Source organism: Podarcis melisellensis (assembly GCF_964234715.1).
Source record: "Podarcis melisellensis genome assembly, chromosome: 7".
NCBI classification, from domain to species: domain Eukaryota; kingdom Metazoa; phylum Chordata; class Lepidosauria; order Squamata; family Lacertidae; genus Podarcis; species Podarcis melisellensis.
Window position 1 is genome coordinate 76,623,120 of NC_138539.1, and position 14,905 is coordinate 76,638,024.

Sequence of the window (14,905 nt, forward strand, 5' to 3'; positions counted from 1 at the left end):
GTTTCCATGCGCTGCTCTGGTTTGCCAGAAGCGGCTTAGTCATGCCGGCCACATGACCCGGAAGCTGTACGCCAGCTCCCTCGGCCAATAAAGCAAGATGAGCGCCGCAACCCCAAAGTCGGCCACGACTGGACCTAATGGTCAGGGGTCCCTTTACCTTTACCTTTAAGTGAGCATGATGGCAAAGGAGGGAGCGGTCATGCCATCCCTTCTGTTCAAGCTAGTTTGGTTTCTGTGCTGGCTACAGAAGAGGGATAGTTCCCTCTTCCGTGATCAGCAAGGAAACGGTGGAGTCCACCAGTCCTCTTGGGCAGAAGGCAACTTTTAAAACTAGCCTGTATTTCCATGCTTACTTCCCTCTTTGGCCAGCATGGAAATAACAGGCTACTAGTCTCTTAGCATACTAATATTTTTTTTGCACAGGCCAGTAACTTGTGCGGGCTCTTTTGCAAGGCTGAGCTACAAAACAATACAAGATGCTGCCAGTAACTATGAACAACCTCTTTCAGTCCAACTTTCATCTCAGGTTAACATTTAACAACAGGCCTCTTGCCAACTTGCACCTGCTCCTCTTAGCTCAGCTGAAGCACAAAGTAGTTTTGCATTAAGTGTGCTGCAATGGCTAGAGTGCTGGGTTTGGCAAACCTAGAATCAAGTCCCCACTCAGTCATGAAGCTCTCTGCGGTGACCTTGTTTGAATCGTTTTTCTTTCAACCCAACATCCGTCACAGGGCACTGGTGAGAATAAATTGCTACTCTGTGCTCCCTGGAGGAAGGGAGGGATTCATAAAATTCCATTCCAGGTTAGTTTGCTGACAGACTAAAGAGCTCTCTGCAGCAATTTTTGGAGTGACCAAGTACAGCTTGGGATCTTGACTCAAGTGTGAACAAACAACCCAGAAATCAAACTCGGGAAGTCGTTCCAACAGATGAGCCAATAAAGAATACAACATCTTCACATCCAGTTTGTGAAGTGAGTTGTTGAGGCCACCTGGTGGGAAAACGCACATTTACAAGTATGGTGAGATAAAAGTGAATCATACTGAAAAAGGCAGGGAGGTCAAGGGGCCTGATCACAATATGTGTGCTATGGACACACAAAGGGGAGGATGGCGCACTGCTCCATGGAGTAAACCTTCATGGAGTTTCAATATAAACATAGATATTGACTTATATCTGATATTAAAAGATGAACAGTGGGAATGTGCATGAATAAAATGGGGTTTGGAAAAGCACACCAGCACAGAAAACAGGTAAAGGGAAGTACAACAATCATTTGCTGTTGACGTATGGGGTTGAGCAATGTTATGTTGCCATAAATCAATAAGATTCTTTATGTCATTAGACAGGTTCTTAGAAGAGGCACATCGTTCACAAGACACCATCTACAATTTCCAGACTTACTATGGGGTGGTCCAGCATTCTAAATGCTGGCATACCTGATTGGAACAGTTTTGATATTATTAACTTATAAAGCTTTGCCAGACACATGAGAAATAGTCTTTTAAAATTTGACTCCTAATCAACTGCATTTTGCAATTTTCCCCATAATTAAGAGAAACCACACCTGACTGTGTTCCAGGCCTTTTGGCTGGTTTGCTCCAAGTATTTCCAATTTCTGGCTATAATAAGCATTTGTACTGCAGCCAAAGTAGGCAACAGAAGTTAATTCCTGCTTTGTAATTCACTTAATTTCTCTGAAAACCATTTTCTAAAACCCAGTCACTTGAGGGAGCGCTCCCACTGTGCTCAGGAGGCTTCGCGTTGCTTTCGTTGAAGCCAGGAGAGCAAGAGGGATCAGTGCGCACCGATCCCTCTTGCTCTCCTGGCTTCGCTTCGCTGGAGAGGTGCTGCGCAGGGAAAGCTGGAGAGGGAAAGCTGTGCAGTGCCCCTTCAGCGAAGCGGTAGGAGAAACGGAAGGGGCTGGGGGATTCGAACCATCGACCTTCTGATCGGCAAGTCCTAGGCTCTGTGGGTTAACCCACAGCTAGCCTTTCATCTCCTGATCATTGGTATATTTTCACTAAGCTTTGAAATAAACCCTTTCTCAGTGTTTTTTGCAGAATCAGGAGATTAATCCCAGAGGAAGGGGACACCCCCCTTTAAACAGTCTATGAGCACAGTTGGATTAGAAACTGTTGTCAAAATGGAATTGAACCCTCAAGCCCACTGCATAACTAAAAGAAAAAACATATGCAGAAGACTTACCTTGATACTGTTTTTAAATAAGAATCCTGGCGTTGAGAAGCCTTTCTTTTTATCTAGTGGTTCACTGAATATAACAATCTGTTCAAACAGGAACACCCGCCTTTCTTTGCAACGCGGCAAGAGTCCCGTTTCCTGATCTGTGACCATGAACGTATCTTGCAGCAACAGCTTACCCTGGGCAACAATTTTACCCTAAAAAAGAGAGGCCAGAACAAGTTGAGTCAACCCTTTTTAGTCCATCAGCTGAAACAAGTCTGATAAATGTCGTTTGGAACGCTGGGTACCTTTCCAGTTAGGAGTTTGATCTGGCCTTCCACAAATTGTCATGCAGATCTTTTTTGGTTGGAAGATTAAATAAGAAGAGTTTGTTTTAAGAGCCTCTGCACGTTCTATGTTGAGGTTCGGGGTCTCCTCTTGTTGCCAGTTCACTTTGGTACTATGGTGTTCTGTTAATGCCTGCTTGTTATTAACTGATAAACTGTGGACCTCTTTGGATAATTGGGTTATTTGAGAGGCTATACCTCTAATTTGTTGGAAGATATGCTCAACCGTTCTTGCAATTAGAGTTAATTGGGTGCTCTCCCTACTTGTTATTCCTTCCTCTCTGAGCGGCACAAGATCAACTTGCCCCATTGCTGGATCTAGTTCCAGCTGAAACAAGTAGTTATATTACCAAAGAAAGTATGGCTAACAAAATTTTTACATTCCACATGGTTATGTTACTGAGAATTGGTGCTGCTCTCCGATTCAAACTATATCTACATTCTTACGGTGCTCTGCTAAATTTATCCCCGAAGGACTGTAGCCTGTAGAAGACCGAAGTTGGGAATCCAAAGGGACATGTGACTGATTAAAAACAACTAAATGGCAGAAACAGTGGTATCAATACAGTTAAGATCATAGAAAGAAAATCACACACTCTCTCATGGTCATCAGGAAGCCTCTTCCCATTCCACGTGATCATGGGTTGTGTGCGCACTTCCTTTGGGCCACATCTCAAAATGTCACAACCAAGCAGCCCCACCCGTTAGCAAATGTACAATTTAGCGGGGATCAGGAATGCAGCTCCTTACCTCCATAGCTGTCAACTTTCCTCCCCTTTTTAAGGGAAATTCCCTTATTCCAAATAGGATTCCTTGCAAGAAAAGGGAAAGGTTGACAGCTATGCCTTACTTCCACCTGATGTATATCAACTGAGCCATTATTACACAACAACCATGTGAATTCGGGCTCACTGCATTATCTCTGCACATTATATTCTGGCTCTTGTTCCAACAACTGTGACATCCAACATGCATATGTCAGATGAGAACAGGGACTAATCTACACTGGTGAGTTATAACGTTAAAAATGCGTTATAAAAATGTAACACCAGAGGTAGCTGTAGAGTAGCGATGTGTCACCAATGGGAAATTGCACTGGGAGCTATTTTTTAATAGCATTTTCCATCAGTATAGATCCAGCCCAGCTGCTCTAGGAGGATGAAAGAGCAGGGACAAGAGGTCATGAGTTCTAAGTTTGGGTGCAAGCCTTCAGGGGCACAGTTCCCTGTACTATTCCTATCCTTATGCTTTGCCCTCCTGCCAGCATTACAGTTTAGGGACCTAGCAGGGGCAAGCGAGCAAGAAGGCTACTTCCCTATGGTCTGTTTTCAACCTCTAACGAGAAAAAAGGTACTTCAATTGGATTTTAGGAGTAATTTTGAAGCTGAAATGAGTCCAAATGTTAAGAATACATGCACTTATTCTTAAAATGCTTCCAGGTAACTCAAAACCAGATTGTAATGGGAGGATGCTGTTTGTGAAGAAAAAGGTGCCCAAACCCAAGGAAGGACTTACATCAAATCCTTGTAAACGACCAACATTCATCATGTCGTTGCACCGTTTTGGGACTATACACATTACTTCTACAGCCCTCTATTGAATCAAGAAAGAGAGAGAGATTAGAACAGTCAACTGTGCAATGCCTTTTAGTTATTCTTTTCAGATTCTCTAAGGTGCCACTACCAAGATTGATTGCACATATCGAAGAGGCAGGCTATATAATAAAATTTGTTGGGAGACTGCTTCTGGGAACAACCTGCCCCTTCCTGTAATCTCCATGACGAATTCTCCCAAAGTGATGGAACTGCTGCTTTAACCATTAATTCCAGAATAAATCCAATGTGGAAAAACAAAAACAGAACAATCTGTGTGAAGGAGGTCCACAGACTGCAGACAGATACAGAAAGAGTGCTATAATTCTGCTACAACAGCTGTCTTGATGCTGGCATAAATATTAAAGAAAACAGTATTTCTAAGTACCTCTAATTCTGTTGTATCAAGATTAGCTTTTTTGGAGTACTTAAGGAAGTCCTGCAAAGAAAAAGAAAGAACTATGAGTTGACATCTTCTACTAAAATTATATATGTGTATGCATATACCGGTATATTGGGAAGTCCTGATGATCAGAAACTGCTGATGATAATAAAATGTGCATTTATCTACCATCCCATTTTGGGACTTCTGGGAAGCCCTGATGTACAGCATATCAGAAATAAAATGCTTAGGCGAAGAAATCAAACAGTAAAAACAAAGTGTGTTTCCTGACTGTCCTTCAATTGCTTTGCATATTTACTGTGTTTTTGTTTTATATGGGCAAGTGCTTTAAGTTGTATATTTTATGGTTGTAACCATATGTTATAAGTGAGGTAAGAAATCAAACAAAGCAAAACAAATATTATTTTATTCACAAGTAGCTAAATCCCCACAAAGGGCTCTGCTTTCTCTGAAATTGGCAAACAGAGGAAATGAAATGTTTTCAGATCAGAATTAACACTAGTTATTTACTATTTCCTGTTGCATACTTATGTAAACTACCTTAGCAGACACACAGTGCTCCAACAAAAACAAACAACATTTGTGGGTACTGTCTGAGAAATATCTGCCTATATCTATAAGATGCAAAGCAATCTTTTTTTTTTAAGTGTTCCAAATGCTATACAGCAATAAAACTCCCAACCGAGAGCATTCAAAGTGCCTTACCTTTAGTAGCAATTGGTATTTCATAATTCTTTGCACTGGTTTTATCAGCAAGTCGGTGAGCTGAAGTCGGTGACCCAAACGTTGCTTCAGGTCCTAGTAGTAGTAAAATAAAAGATCAGAGCAGATCCTGTAACTCTCTATTTTGAGAGGAAATATCATCAAGGAAGCTAGTTTTGACAGCCACTCTAATACAGATTTCCCTTCAGGATTCCTAACAGCTTCCCTTAGATTAACTCTCTAAATTACTTAGCAAAATGAACTGTTAAAAAAGAAGAAGTTTGCTTTTCAGTAGGGCTCACGTCTTCCCTGACTTCATTCTATCCATATCCCAAAGAAATCTGTTGAGTCTCATCCCCTTTATCCTGTCTGGGCCTATCATCCCTCCTGTTAAAGGACGACAGTTATTCTTAGTTACACACAGCCAGACCATCTATGGATGCCAAACCTGGGGGGCTTACATTTTAATAACCTGGGGGCTTAAACTTTAATAGGAAAGGGAGATGATGGTGGCAGCAACCTCAGGCCAGCTTGGGAACAAGAAAGACTCATTTTGGCCCTACTTAATTTTCCAGGCTTTGATTGGCTGGCAAAAGAAGGATGCAAAAGTAAACTATTCCCTTGGATTGTCTGTTGGGCTAAAACTAGTTTTCTATTAACACTTGATGCTCAGTCAATACAGAGGCAGCATGTGTTCATACATATCTAGGGACCAACACCTATCCTTGCTTGTACCTTCAAGCTGACAGAATCAACACGGTAAACAGAGATTTAGCCACATCTGAATAAGTAGTAGTCTCTATTACTCTTCGTTTAAACCAGTGTTTTCCCAAACGTACGTCTCCAGCTGTTTTTGAACTACAGTTCCCATCATCCCTGACCACTAGTCCTGCTAGCTAGGGATGATGGGAGCACCTTCCAAAAACAGCAAGAGACCCAAGCTTGGGAAACAATGGTTTAAACTTTCCCCCTCATTTGAATGTCTTTGGCTTGGTATGTGAAAGCAGCTAGTGATTTGAATTCAGGTTGCTATGAAAACATCTTAACACCCACTTAAATGAGTCGATGTCACTCGGCTTCCTGATGTCTCACACGTATTGTATGGTAAAATCACAAAAAAACCCGATTCCATGCTGTAATTCACCTTGAAGCAGAATTTGATGTACAGAATTATTAAACCCTAGAGCTAATTGGGGGGTGGGGGGGGGAGAGAGTTTATTCATTTGGTAACAATAAACTAATTTCGATCTCAGCCACAGATCCTGAGAGAGATAATGTCTCAGAGACTGCAAAGAACAATAATTTTTGGAAAAGATTATGAGTATATTTCTTCTGTCCAGAAAGAGACAGCCAACCCCCCCCTGCCTTTGGCACTTACCTCAAAAAAAGTATCAATGTATTCCGAGACAATATGCTCAGACTTTGGTTTGTTTTGGCAGTAAACTATGTACATGTGCAATCTTCTCTCCTGCAGCAGAGGGAAAAGAACAAGGATGTTGTATTTCATGAAAACGTAAAGCATACTTGGCACGGACCAGAGTAGCACAGATCATTAGAACAAAAGCTACCATATTCTACAGGAATATAATGGTCCATATAAGATACTGCATTTTCCATACTGTCTCACCTACTCTCTTCCTTGCATATGCTCACAAGTGCTTGGATAAATCAAGTGTGCAACAGACTAGGTGTGGGGAACTTCTGGCTCTTCAGATGTTGCTGAATGACTCTTCCCATCAGCCCAAGAAAGCATGGGCGATGCTCAGAAGTGATGGCCATTGCAGTTCAGCAACAGCAGGAGCTTGAGAGGTTCCCCATGACTGCCGTACACGAACACAGCCAACAACGATAATTGCAACTGACGGAGAGCACCTTTTACACAATTAGCCTGCTGGTGGTCATATCTATGTTCGCCTCAAGTCTACACTTTGTGCCCAGAGACGTTTGGCAGAGGATTATGACCCACATTACTGTCAAGGCATATCCTCCCTGCTGCCCCCAAATTAATAAACCCATTTGTTATGCAGGCTTGTGCATGAGTGCAGCTGCTCCAAAACTTTGTGCCCTCAGGGACTGCTTCCCACTGCCAAGGAACTGTCAGAGCCAGTCACGAACCCTCCTTATATTGCAAAGAATTCTGGAGTGTACTCAAAGGTTGTGGGCATTCTAGGGCACACTTTGAGTCAAAGCAAGGTCCAACACTCCTCTCTGGCTGTGTGCTCTGAAGGGCTAAAATGACAGTAATGAACAACTCCATCTTTCGGGAAGTGTGGCCACCATGGCTGATCTTCTTGAGGAGACTCCCGCCCCCACCATGAGGAAATGTGTCATGGTACAAATAAAGAAGTGAAGAAATAACCTCTGTTCTTTAAGAGCATATTTCAGATTCGTTGTACATATGGAAAGCCACAAAAGTCTGGCTAAGTAGAAAAATCAGGAAACTAAGTGAGAGTGTAACAGATTGCATGTTCTGTCACTGCCTACACATTTAAGAGAGAACGGAAGGCGTTAGTTCTGGAATCTGCTCTGTGCATAATTTCTTGATATCTCCCCCAAGTTCACTATTCCTGCCACTCTAACTAAGCATTTTGGAAGGCAAAGAAGCAAAGCAAAGCAAGTCCATGCGTTTTTTAAAAAGGCACAGAATGGAGAATACATGGGTGAAGATATAAGGGCTGCTTGTATGTTGTCAAATATCCAGATCTATGATCGACGCAGCTTCTATATATGCAATGGAGAGGAGGAGCATACTTACATGTTTAACAAAAAGTGATCCCAATTTTTCTGGATCCTCAAGGCACTTCTCTAATTCTCCTAAAAAGAAACTGAACAGTACAAAAATATATTTATTATTAGCCTCATTGTGACAACAAACAACTGATTCAACAGCAGACAACAGTTTGGTTGCATTTCATCTGTGGGAGGCATCTACTTTAGGAAATAGAAAGGTTTGTGGAAGACGCATCAGTGGATTGGCTGAAGACACTTTTGTCATTTGCCAGCAGCCATATCACATCACCCCAGTATTATGTCCAGTCCGGCAATTAAATGCTGCAAGAAATCCCAGGGTGCCCCTCTCAGCTTGGACACTGCTGAGTAAGTTCCCATAAAATTATAATTGCCTCAACCAGCCACTTGGTTTGACTGTGTTCCTGGGACAATTCTGAGCCCAGGCGAAGAACATCTGGGAAAAGCGTAGGGTTTCATCGAAATGAAAGTTAACAAGCAACAGCAAGGAAGCTTTGCCCTAACTTGGGATTCCTCTGAATCAGAGCTCTACTAACACATACGCCATGTCTTCTTCATCACAGTGACAAATAGCTGAGTAGTGAACACGGTGTGTAGAGTTGCATGTCAATGCACTCATGTTACTTCCAAACTTGAGCAAAAGCAAATGGCAAAATTATCTTTATCTAGGGATAAGGGAAATTCCAGTGTAGATGAATCATGTTACATGAACATGCACCAGCAGTTGAGGAACTGGCTCTAATCCAAGGTCTGTCTATTATGTAGTTGCCACCACTCATTCGTAGAGATACTAAAGGGATAGAAGACACAGAAGGCCATTTGCGGGGCCCTAACAATGTTTGCAATGTAGGCCTTCCATCCACAGATTCTGCAGAAATAAATGAATCCATTCAGAAATGTCTTGCAATAGTCCAAATAGTCCACCAGACAGTTATTCTTGTCTGTAGACTTTCCAAATATAAGACTCCCAGACACTAGGAGCAATTGCTGCTCAGATAGAACAGAACCAAAATCTAAGATCTCATCTTATGGCAGACTGTGCACAATTGTGAAATGAAGGGATCTGAAACTTTCAGCTGAGACCACGTTCTTGAGCCACAAAGTTATATTAAATCAAGGGCATCCCTGTTACTAGAACAACTAGGACTAGGCTCCATCCTTAGGTACCAGAGATGTCCAAATGTTAAGAAGCAAACTGCAATATAGAGGTCAGACTTCCATCTGAAACAAGGCACAGCTAAACCACCTTAGTGCTGGAAATAACTGGCTTATAGTTCCACCTGTGGCATGCTGTAAATTGGAAACTGCCCCCAAGTGGTAAAAACCAAAGTAATTTCTTTCTACTGAAATAAACTGGGCACCAGATACATTTCCAGGAATGGCCTTCCAACAGTATCCGTTCATTACAAAAAGCACAAGACAGCAGGACAACCTTTGCCTGGAACCTAACAGAGGTGGATGCCTGGTTGAAAAAAATACATAATTTGTGTGCCTCCAGAGAAAAGACCCCCTTATCCAGTAGCTCCCTGCCTGACACTTGGAAAAGGGTCTCTGAAGGGCTGTCACATGAAAGATGGAGCGAGCTTGTCTTCTCCTGCTCCAGAGGATAAGACCCGAACCAATGGATGCAAGTTAGAAGAAAGGAGATTCCAACTAAACAGCAGGAAGACGTTTCTTGACAGTACGAGCTGTTTGACAATGGAACCAATTCCCATGAAAGGTGGTGGACTCTCCTTCGCTGGAGATATTTAAGCAGAGGTTGGATGGCCACCTGTCATTTATGATCTAGTTGAGATTCCTGCATTGCAGGCGGTTGGACTAGGTGACCCTCAGGGACCCTTCCAGCTCTACAATTCTATGGTTCTATGTCAATTGTTACAACATGCTCGACTCAATTTTTCCAGTATAATATTTTTATGCTGCTTGGGGTGGTTTTTGTCCACTTCTTCAGCTGGTTATGCGAGATGAGAACCAGAAAGAAAACCAGTTATGAACAAAAACAAAAACATACATACTCTCTGTGCCAGTCATATATTTGATGAATGTTGCCAAACACAATTTTGTCTTTCCCTTTCATGTCGTCCGGAACACCATCTTCTTTCATGAGTGCCATGTAACCCTGGAGTAAGTTAGTAAGAAAAATGGACATGAGTGCCGCTGTTCACCTTTTTATTACTTTTAACATTGCAAACTGCTGAGTACCACCTTGGGCCCTTTATCATTCTTCCTCCATCCCCCAAAATCCCCCTGCTGGCTGATGTGTTTTTAATAATATCTATCTATCTATCTATCTATCTATCTATCTATCTATCTATCTATCTATCATCTATCTATCTATCTAGGGGGGTGGCTGAAAATACATATAGTGGTACCTTGCGTTATGTACCGTCCCCCTTATGAATGCTGTGGGTCACACGCTCCGCTAACCCGGAAGTAGATGCCCCTTGTTGCAACCTTTGCCCCAGGTTATGAGAGGAAGTCGTGCTTCAGTGGCACAGCAGCAGCGAGAGGCACCATTAGAGAAAGCGTGCCTCATGTTACAAGCGGTTTCCTGTTACGAACGGACCTCCAGAATGGATTAAGTACGTTACACGGGGTACCACTGTATTCAGGATGAAGTCCTAATGGCATAACTAATATGCATTCATTGATTCTGAGTATGAACTCTTGTTTAAGAAATGCCTCGCAGGATAGGATCAACAGCCACCAGGGTTGGCCAGTGGTCCAGACTATCTCTCTTCTGCTCACACCTGCCATAAGCCATGCTCTTATTTAGAACATAAAAAACACAAGAGACCCAATGGGAAGCCAAACATTTTTGCAACAGCGTAGTTGAAAATCCCTTTCCAACATGCTTCCACATTGTGGTCAAGTAAGTACTGAAGAACGGGAAGTAACAAATCCCGATTTACTCTTTTTCATATTATCAGTTTGCGTGCTTTATGTATAATGTTACATTGCTCCTTGTTTGGCTTGACACATCAACTCACAGGACCAAGTCTGTGGGAAAAGCAGCTCAGAAAGGCAAAAGGACAGTATCAATCTGAATCTTAGACAGCAAATTCATGCTGGATCCAGATTTATGTGCCTTACTGGGGGCCAGTTTGTGTGATACATGTGCAAGTATTATTTTCTTTTTTTATAATAAATTTTTTATTAGTTTTTAATTACAGTCCAATTATATTGGCCTCATTATAACAATACCAATTTATAATGCAATTATTCACACCAATCATTCAAATACCAAATTTTATAAATATAATTTAGTTAAAGTGGCCTCCATGTGCTAGATTTTATTATTCTCTTTATTTCTGCATTCCAAAATCTGTGGAAGTATTATTTTCAGTAAATGGAAGTTAACTGTCAATTTTCACAATCAATTTCATTGTTTATTTGATTTAATTTTAACAACTGTCTGGACTCAGTGTGTACCCGAGAGTAACGGGTTGGTGGCAGCAGGAAAGCGAGCACAGTGGTGGCACAGGGATCAATAGACAGTCAAACGGCCGGGGACCCTGTGTGATCGCCACATACTCCCCCCCCTCAAAGCTCAACAACTTCAGGCTATCTCCTCCCACTTTCTTAAATTGGAGTCCCCCAAAATAGGCGGCATTTTAAACACAGGGGTGTGTTATACACGGAAAAATACGGTAGTTGTGAACCAGAATAATACACGCGCAGAACCCACAGCTACCTCCACGAGTGTATTTGCACACGTTCCAGCAACAGCTAACGATTCACTACACATACCACCCAGCTTATACAAACTGTTTTTTGTTTGATCATGAACCTGTGTATATTATTGCGTAGGGGGATTTAATAGCCTGAAACAAGCCTTTGCAGGAGCAAGTAGATCTGCAAGTGCAAGGAATGCAAGCATACAAATTGTCTACTGTGCCATAAAGGGCGCGAAGAAGCCCTAAATGTAGAGCAGCCCTGGTGTGGGCAACAATCTGCTCAATTAGGTTGCACGAATGAACGCAATTTGGAACACAGAAGCTGGGGTACTCAATACAATTTGCAACTCAGCCTAGTGAGCCCCGTGATCCCACACATCTGATTCTTTCCAGATCATAAATTCAGGACAACAGAAGCAGCAACTCAAAGCAATCTAATTGAATCCATTTTTAAAGTACATCTATTGTACTTGTTTAATTTGCTGCCACGTTCAGAAGTTGTTCCTAAATCTATTAAGAGGCCTGTTTATTAAAAGGTGTTCCAGCTGTCGGTTCTAAAACTGAAATGCTGCCAGCCATTCCATTGCCTACATTCCTGCACAAGGACTGAACAGGCCCCTTCGCTGCAAATATATTACCAAGCTGGCCTTAAAGATTCAACAGCTTATTTTACAGAAGAGCCAAGAAACAGCAGGCGGTCCTGATCTCGTGCTGGAATGGAAACTAATTACAGCCAGGATTCAGAATTTACATTTTCAGCTGTCCATATGCAGTTAAGTTGGCAGCTTGTAAAAAGAGCCTTCTCAAAGATACTTTACATATGGAATTATTGCTAGCTCATCAATAACATTGGAAACTGTTGTCTAGTAATTACAAATTTTAACCTAGTTCATGACTAGCTAAAAAGGGACTAATATAACAGGTGACAAAGTAGATTTCTCCAAGCATTGCTGGTAGCATCCTCCAAAGGTGTTCGATGGAGAGGAATGGTGCTTTCCTCTTTACCCTTCTGAAGTTTGTGTTTCTTATCTGACTGTAAGCAGCACACTGATTTTAAAAAGACATACCTCTACTACGTAACCAAGATCTCTCACATAATCTCTCTCCGTCTCCACTAATTCCTGTAGAACATAGCTGCAAAGTTACGAAAAGTGAGAATAGTTAAGGGTGGCGTTTTGCGATATGAACAATTTCTATGCATGCAAATAATGTGACAACAGTAGGGAATACTAGGGTAAAAGATGGTGTGACTAAGCAACATGAGATTTTTAAAAAATATATCTATCGCTATAAAAGTACTAATGTTTCTCATACTGAAATTTGAAGTGTGCATGCCAAATGGATTTAATATAATCAACATTCCACAAAGTGGCATTGTTAAAGGCCTAACTGGTTGTTGCAGCTACCATTTGTGTGAACTGAAGAGCCCCCCAAAGTAAACATTTTATGTTTCTGAGACTCTCAACTTTCCTGCTAAGTTTTTAAAAGCATTACAAGCACAAGACTGGGGGCTAATGTGCTAGACAGGGGAAATTATTGCAATTTAGCTGGCTTTCCAACAAAATCCTCCAACAGTTGAAATAATCAAAGTCTTAACTCGCTGAACAAAAGAGGTAAAAACTAATGTCTACAATAACACAGATTTTACAACACAGAAGGCAAAGGACAGATGTTCTTCTTAAGCATATAAGGGAAAGGGATTGGTGGGCTAGTCTTACTGTCGCCTTTTTAAAGAGCTGGACTTCCGCTCTTCCATCTCATCTATGGGCGAAGAGGAGGAGAGAAGGGAGTTGTCTGAAGGATTGAATGATGGGCTGCTGCTGTCTCCCTGGTCCACCATGAGTGAGCTTGGACGATCCTCCAGAGCCTAAGAGGAAAAGGATAAACAAGTGAGATTGGGGCAACACCATCAGCACAATCTATTTCATATACACATGCTGTAAAAAAAGATAAAGGTACCCCTGCCCGTACGGGCCAGTCGTGTCCGACTCTAGGGTTGTGTGCCCATCTCAATTAAGAGGCCGGGGGCCAGCGCTCTCCGGAGACACTTCCGGGTCACGTGGCCAGCGTGACGAAACTGCTCTGGTGAGCCAGCACCAGTGCAGCACACGGAAACGCTGTTTACATGCTGTACTTTTATCTATTTTAAGAACACGTTGATAATTTATTATTCTAACACCTTTGTCAACTATGTACTGGTATTCACAACTCTCTCCTTCCCTGGTGCAATCAAACAGTGGCAAGATGTGTTGCCATGTTTGTGGCCATTTGCAGGCACCAAAGGTCCTCCTGCAGCCCTCTGTGCTGCACCCAGCAAGCAGTTTCCTTTCAGGTCCACACCAACACAGGCTAACTGTGCCTAAGTCCAGGGTTCCAGGAAGGGGCCTGATATCAGCAATCAAAGCTGAAGCCTGGATAAATGAAACAAGTTCCTTATCTTGTGAAGTTTACTACCACGATTAGTGGTGACGGCCGCTAGCTTAGGTGACTATAATCTGGACTGGCTCTCAGAGCTAAATGAATCTTCACGTTCAGAAGTAGTGTACCACTGAATACCAGATACTTGGACACAAAACAACAGGGGAGACTTCTGGTCTGATTTCCCAGTATGGCTCATAGAGCCACATGTTTCGATAGGATTCCACGCTGCTCTAAACAGGGGTAATAATAATAATAATCATCATCATCATCTATTTTTACCTCGCCCATCTGGCTGGGTTTCCCCAGCCACTCTGGGCGGCTTCCAACAAAATATTTAAAATACAATAAAACATCAGACATTTAAAACTTCCCTAAACAGGGCTGCCTTCAGATGTCTTCTAAAAGTCAGATCGTTGTTTATTTCCTTGACATCTGACAGGAGGGCATTCCACAGGGGGGGTGCCACTACCAAGAAGGCCCTCTGCCTAGTTCCCTGTAACTTCTCTTCTCACAGTGAGGGAACCGCCAGAAGGCCCTCGGAGCTGGACCTCAGCTGGGGAATCCATAGCCTTCTGCATATTGTGGGAATCCTGCTCTCATCAGTCCCAGCTAATATGGTTGGGGATGATGAGAGTTGTGGTCCAACAACGTATTGAGGGCCTCTAGGGTTCCCCCAAAAGGAAGGAAAACATGCCATCAAACAAAGCAGACTCACCATTTTACTCTTCACAAGCTCTTCTATTGCACTGACAAGTTCGGCTGCGCTGGGAGTCTCTGAGCTGGTAGGACGTACCAATAACCGGGAAGATGCCTGCACAAGGGGGTGAAAAG

At 42.4% G+C, this 14,905-nt stretch overlaps 1 protein-coding gene across 6 annotated transcripts in view; it reads right to left on the reverse strand.

Annotated features, from left to right (window-relative positions):
* TRIO (trio Rho guanine nucleotide exchange factor) overlaps positions 1-14,905 on the reverse strand; it is a 255,311-nt gene that overhangs the window by 22,651 nt on the left and 217,755 nt on the right. For all 6 annotated transcript variants that reach the window (XM_081919102.1, XM_081919103.1, XM_081919104.1 and 3 more), the window contains exons 37-46: positions 14,790-14,885; positions 13,372-13,520; positions 12,721-12,787; positions 9,992-10,095; positions 7,984-8,053; positions 6,607-6,696; positions 5,232-5,324; positions 4,512-4,562; positions 4,047-4,124; positions 2,209-2,400 (exon numbers count right to left, since the gene is read on the reverse strand). In XM_081919102.1, the coding sequence (XP_081775228.1) occupies positions 2,209-2,400; positions 4,047-4,124; positions 4,512-4,562; positions 5,232-5,324; positions 6,607-6,696; positions 7,984-8,053; positions 9,992-10,095; positions 12,721-12,787; positions 13,372-13,520; positions 14,790-14,885 (990 nt within the window). The remainder of the gene's footprint in view (positions 1-2,208; positions 2,401-4,046; positions 4,125-4,511; positions 4,563-5,231; positions 5,325-6,606; positions 6,697-7,983; positions 8,054-9,991; positions 10,096-12,720; positions 12,788-13,371; positions 13,521-14,789; positions 14,886-14,905) is intronic.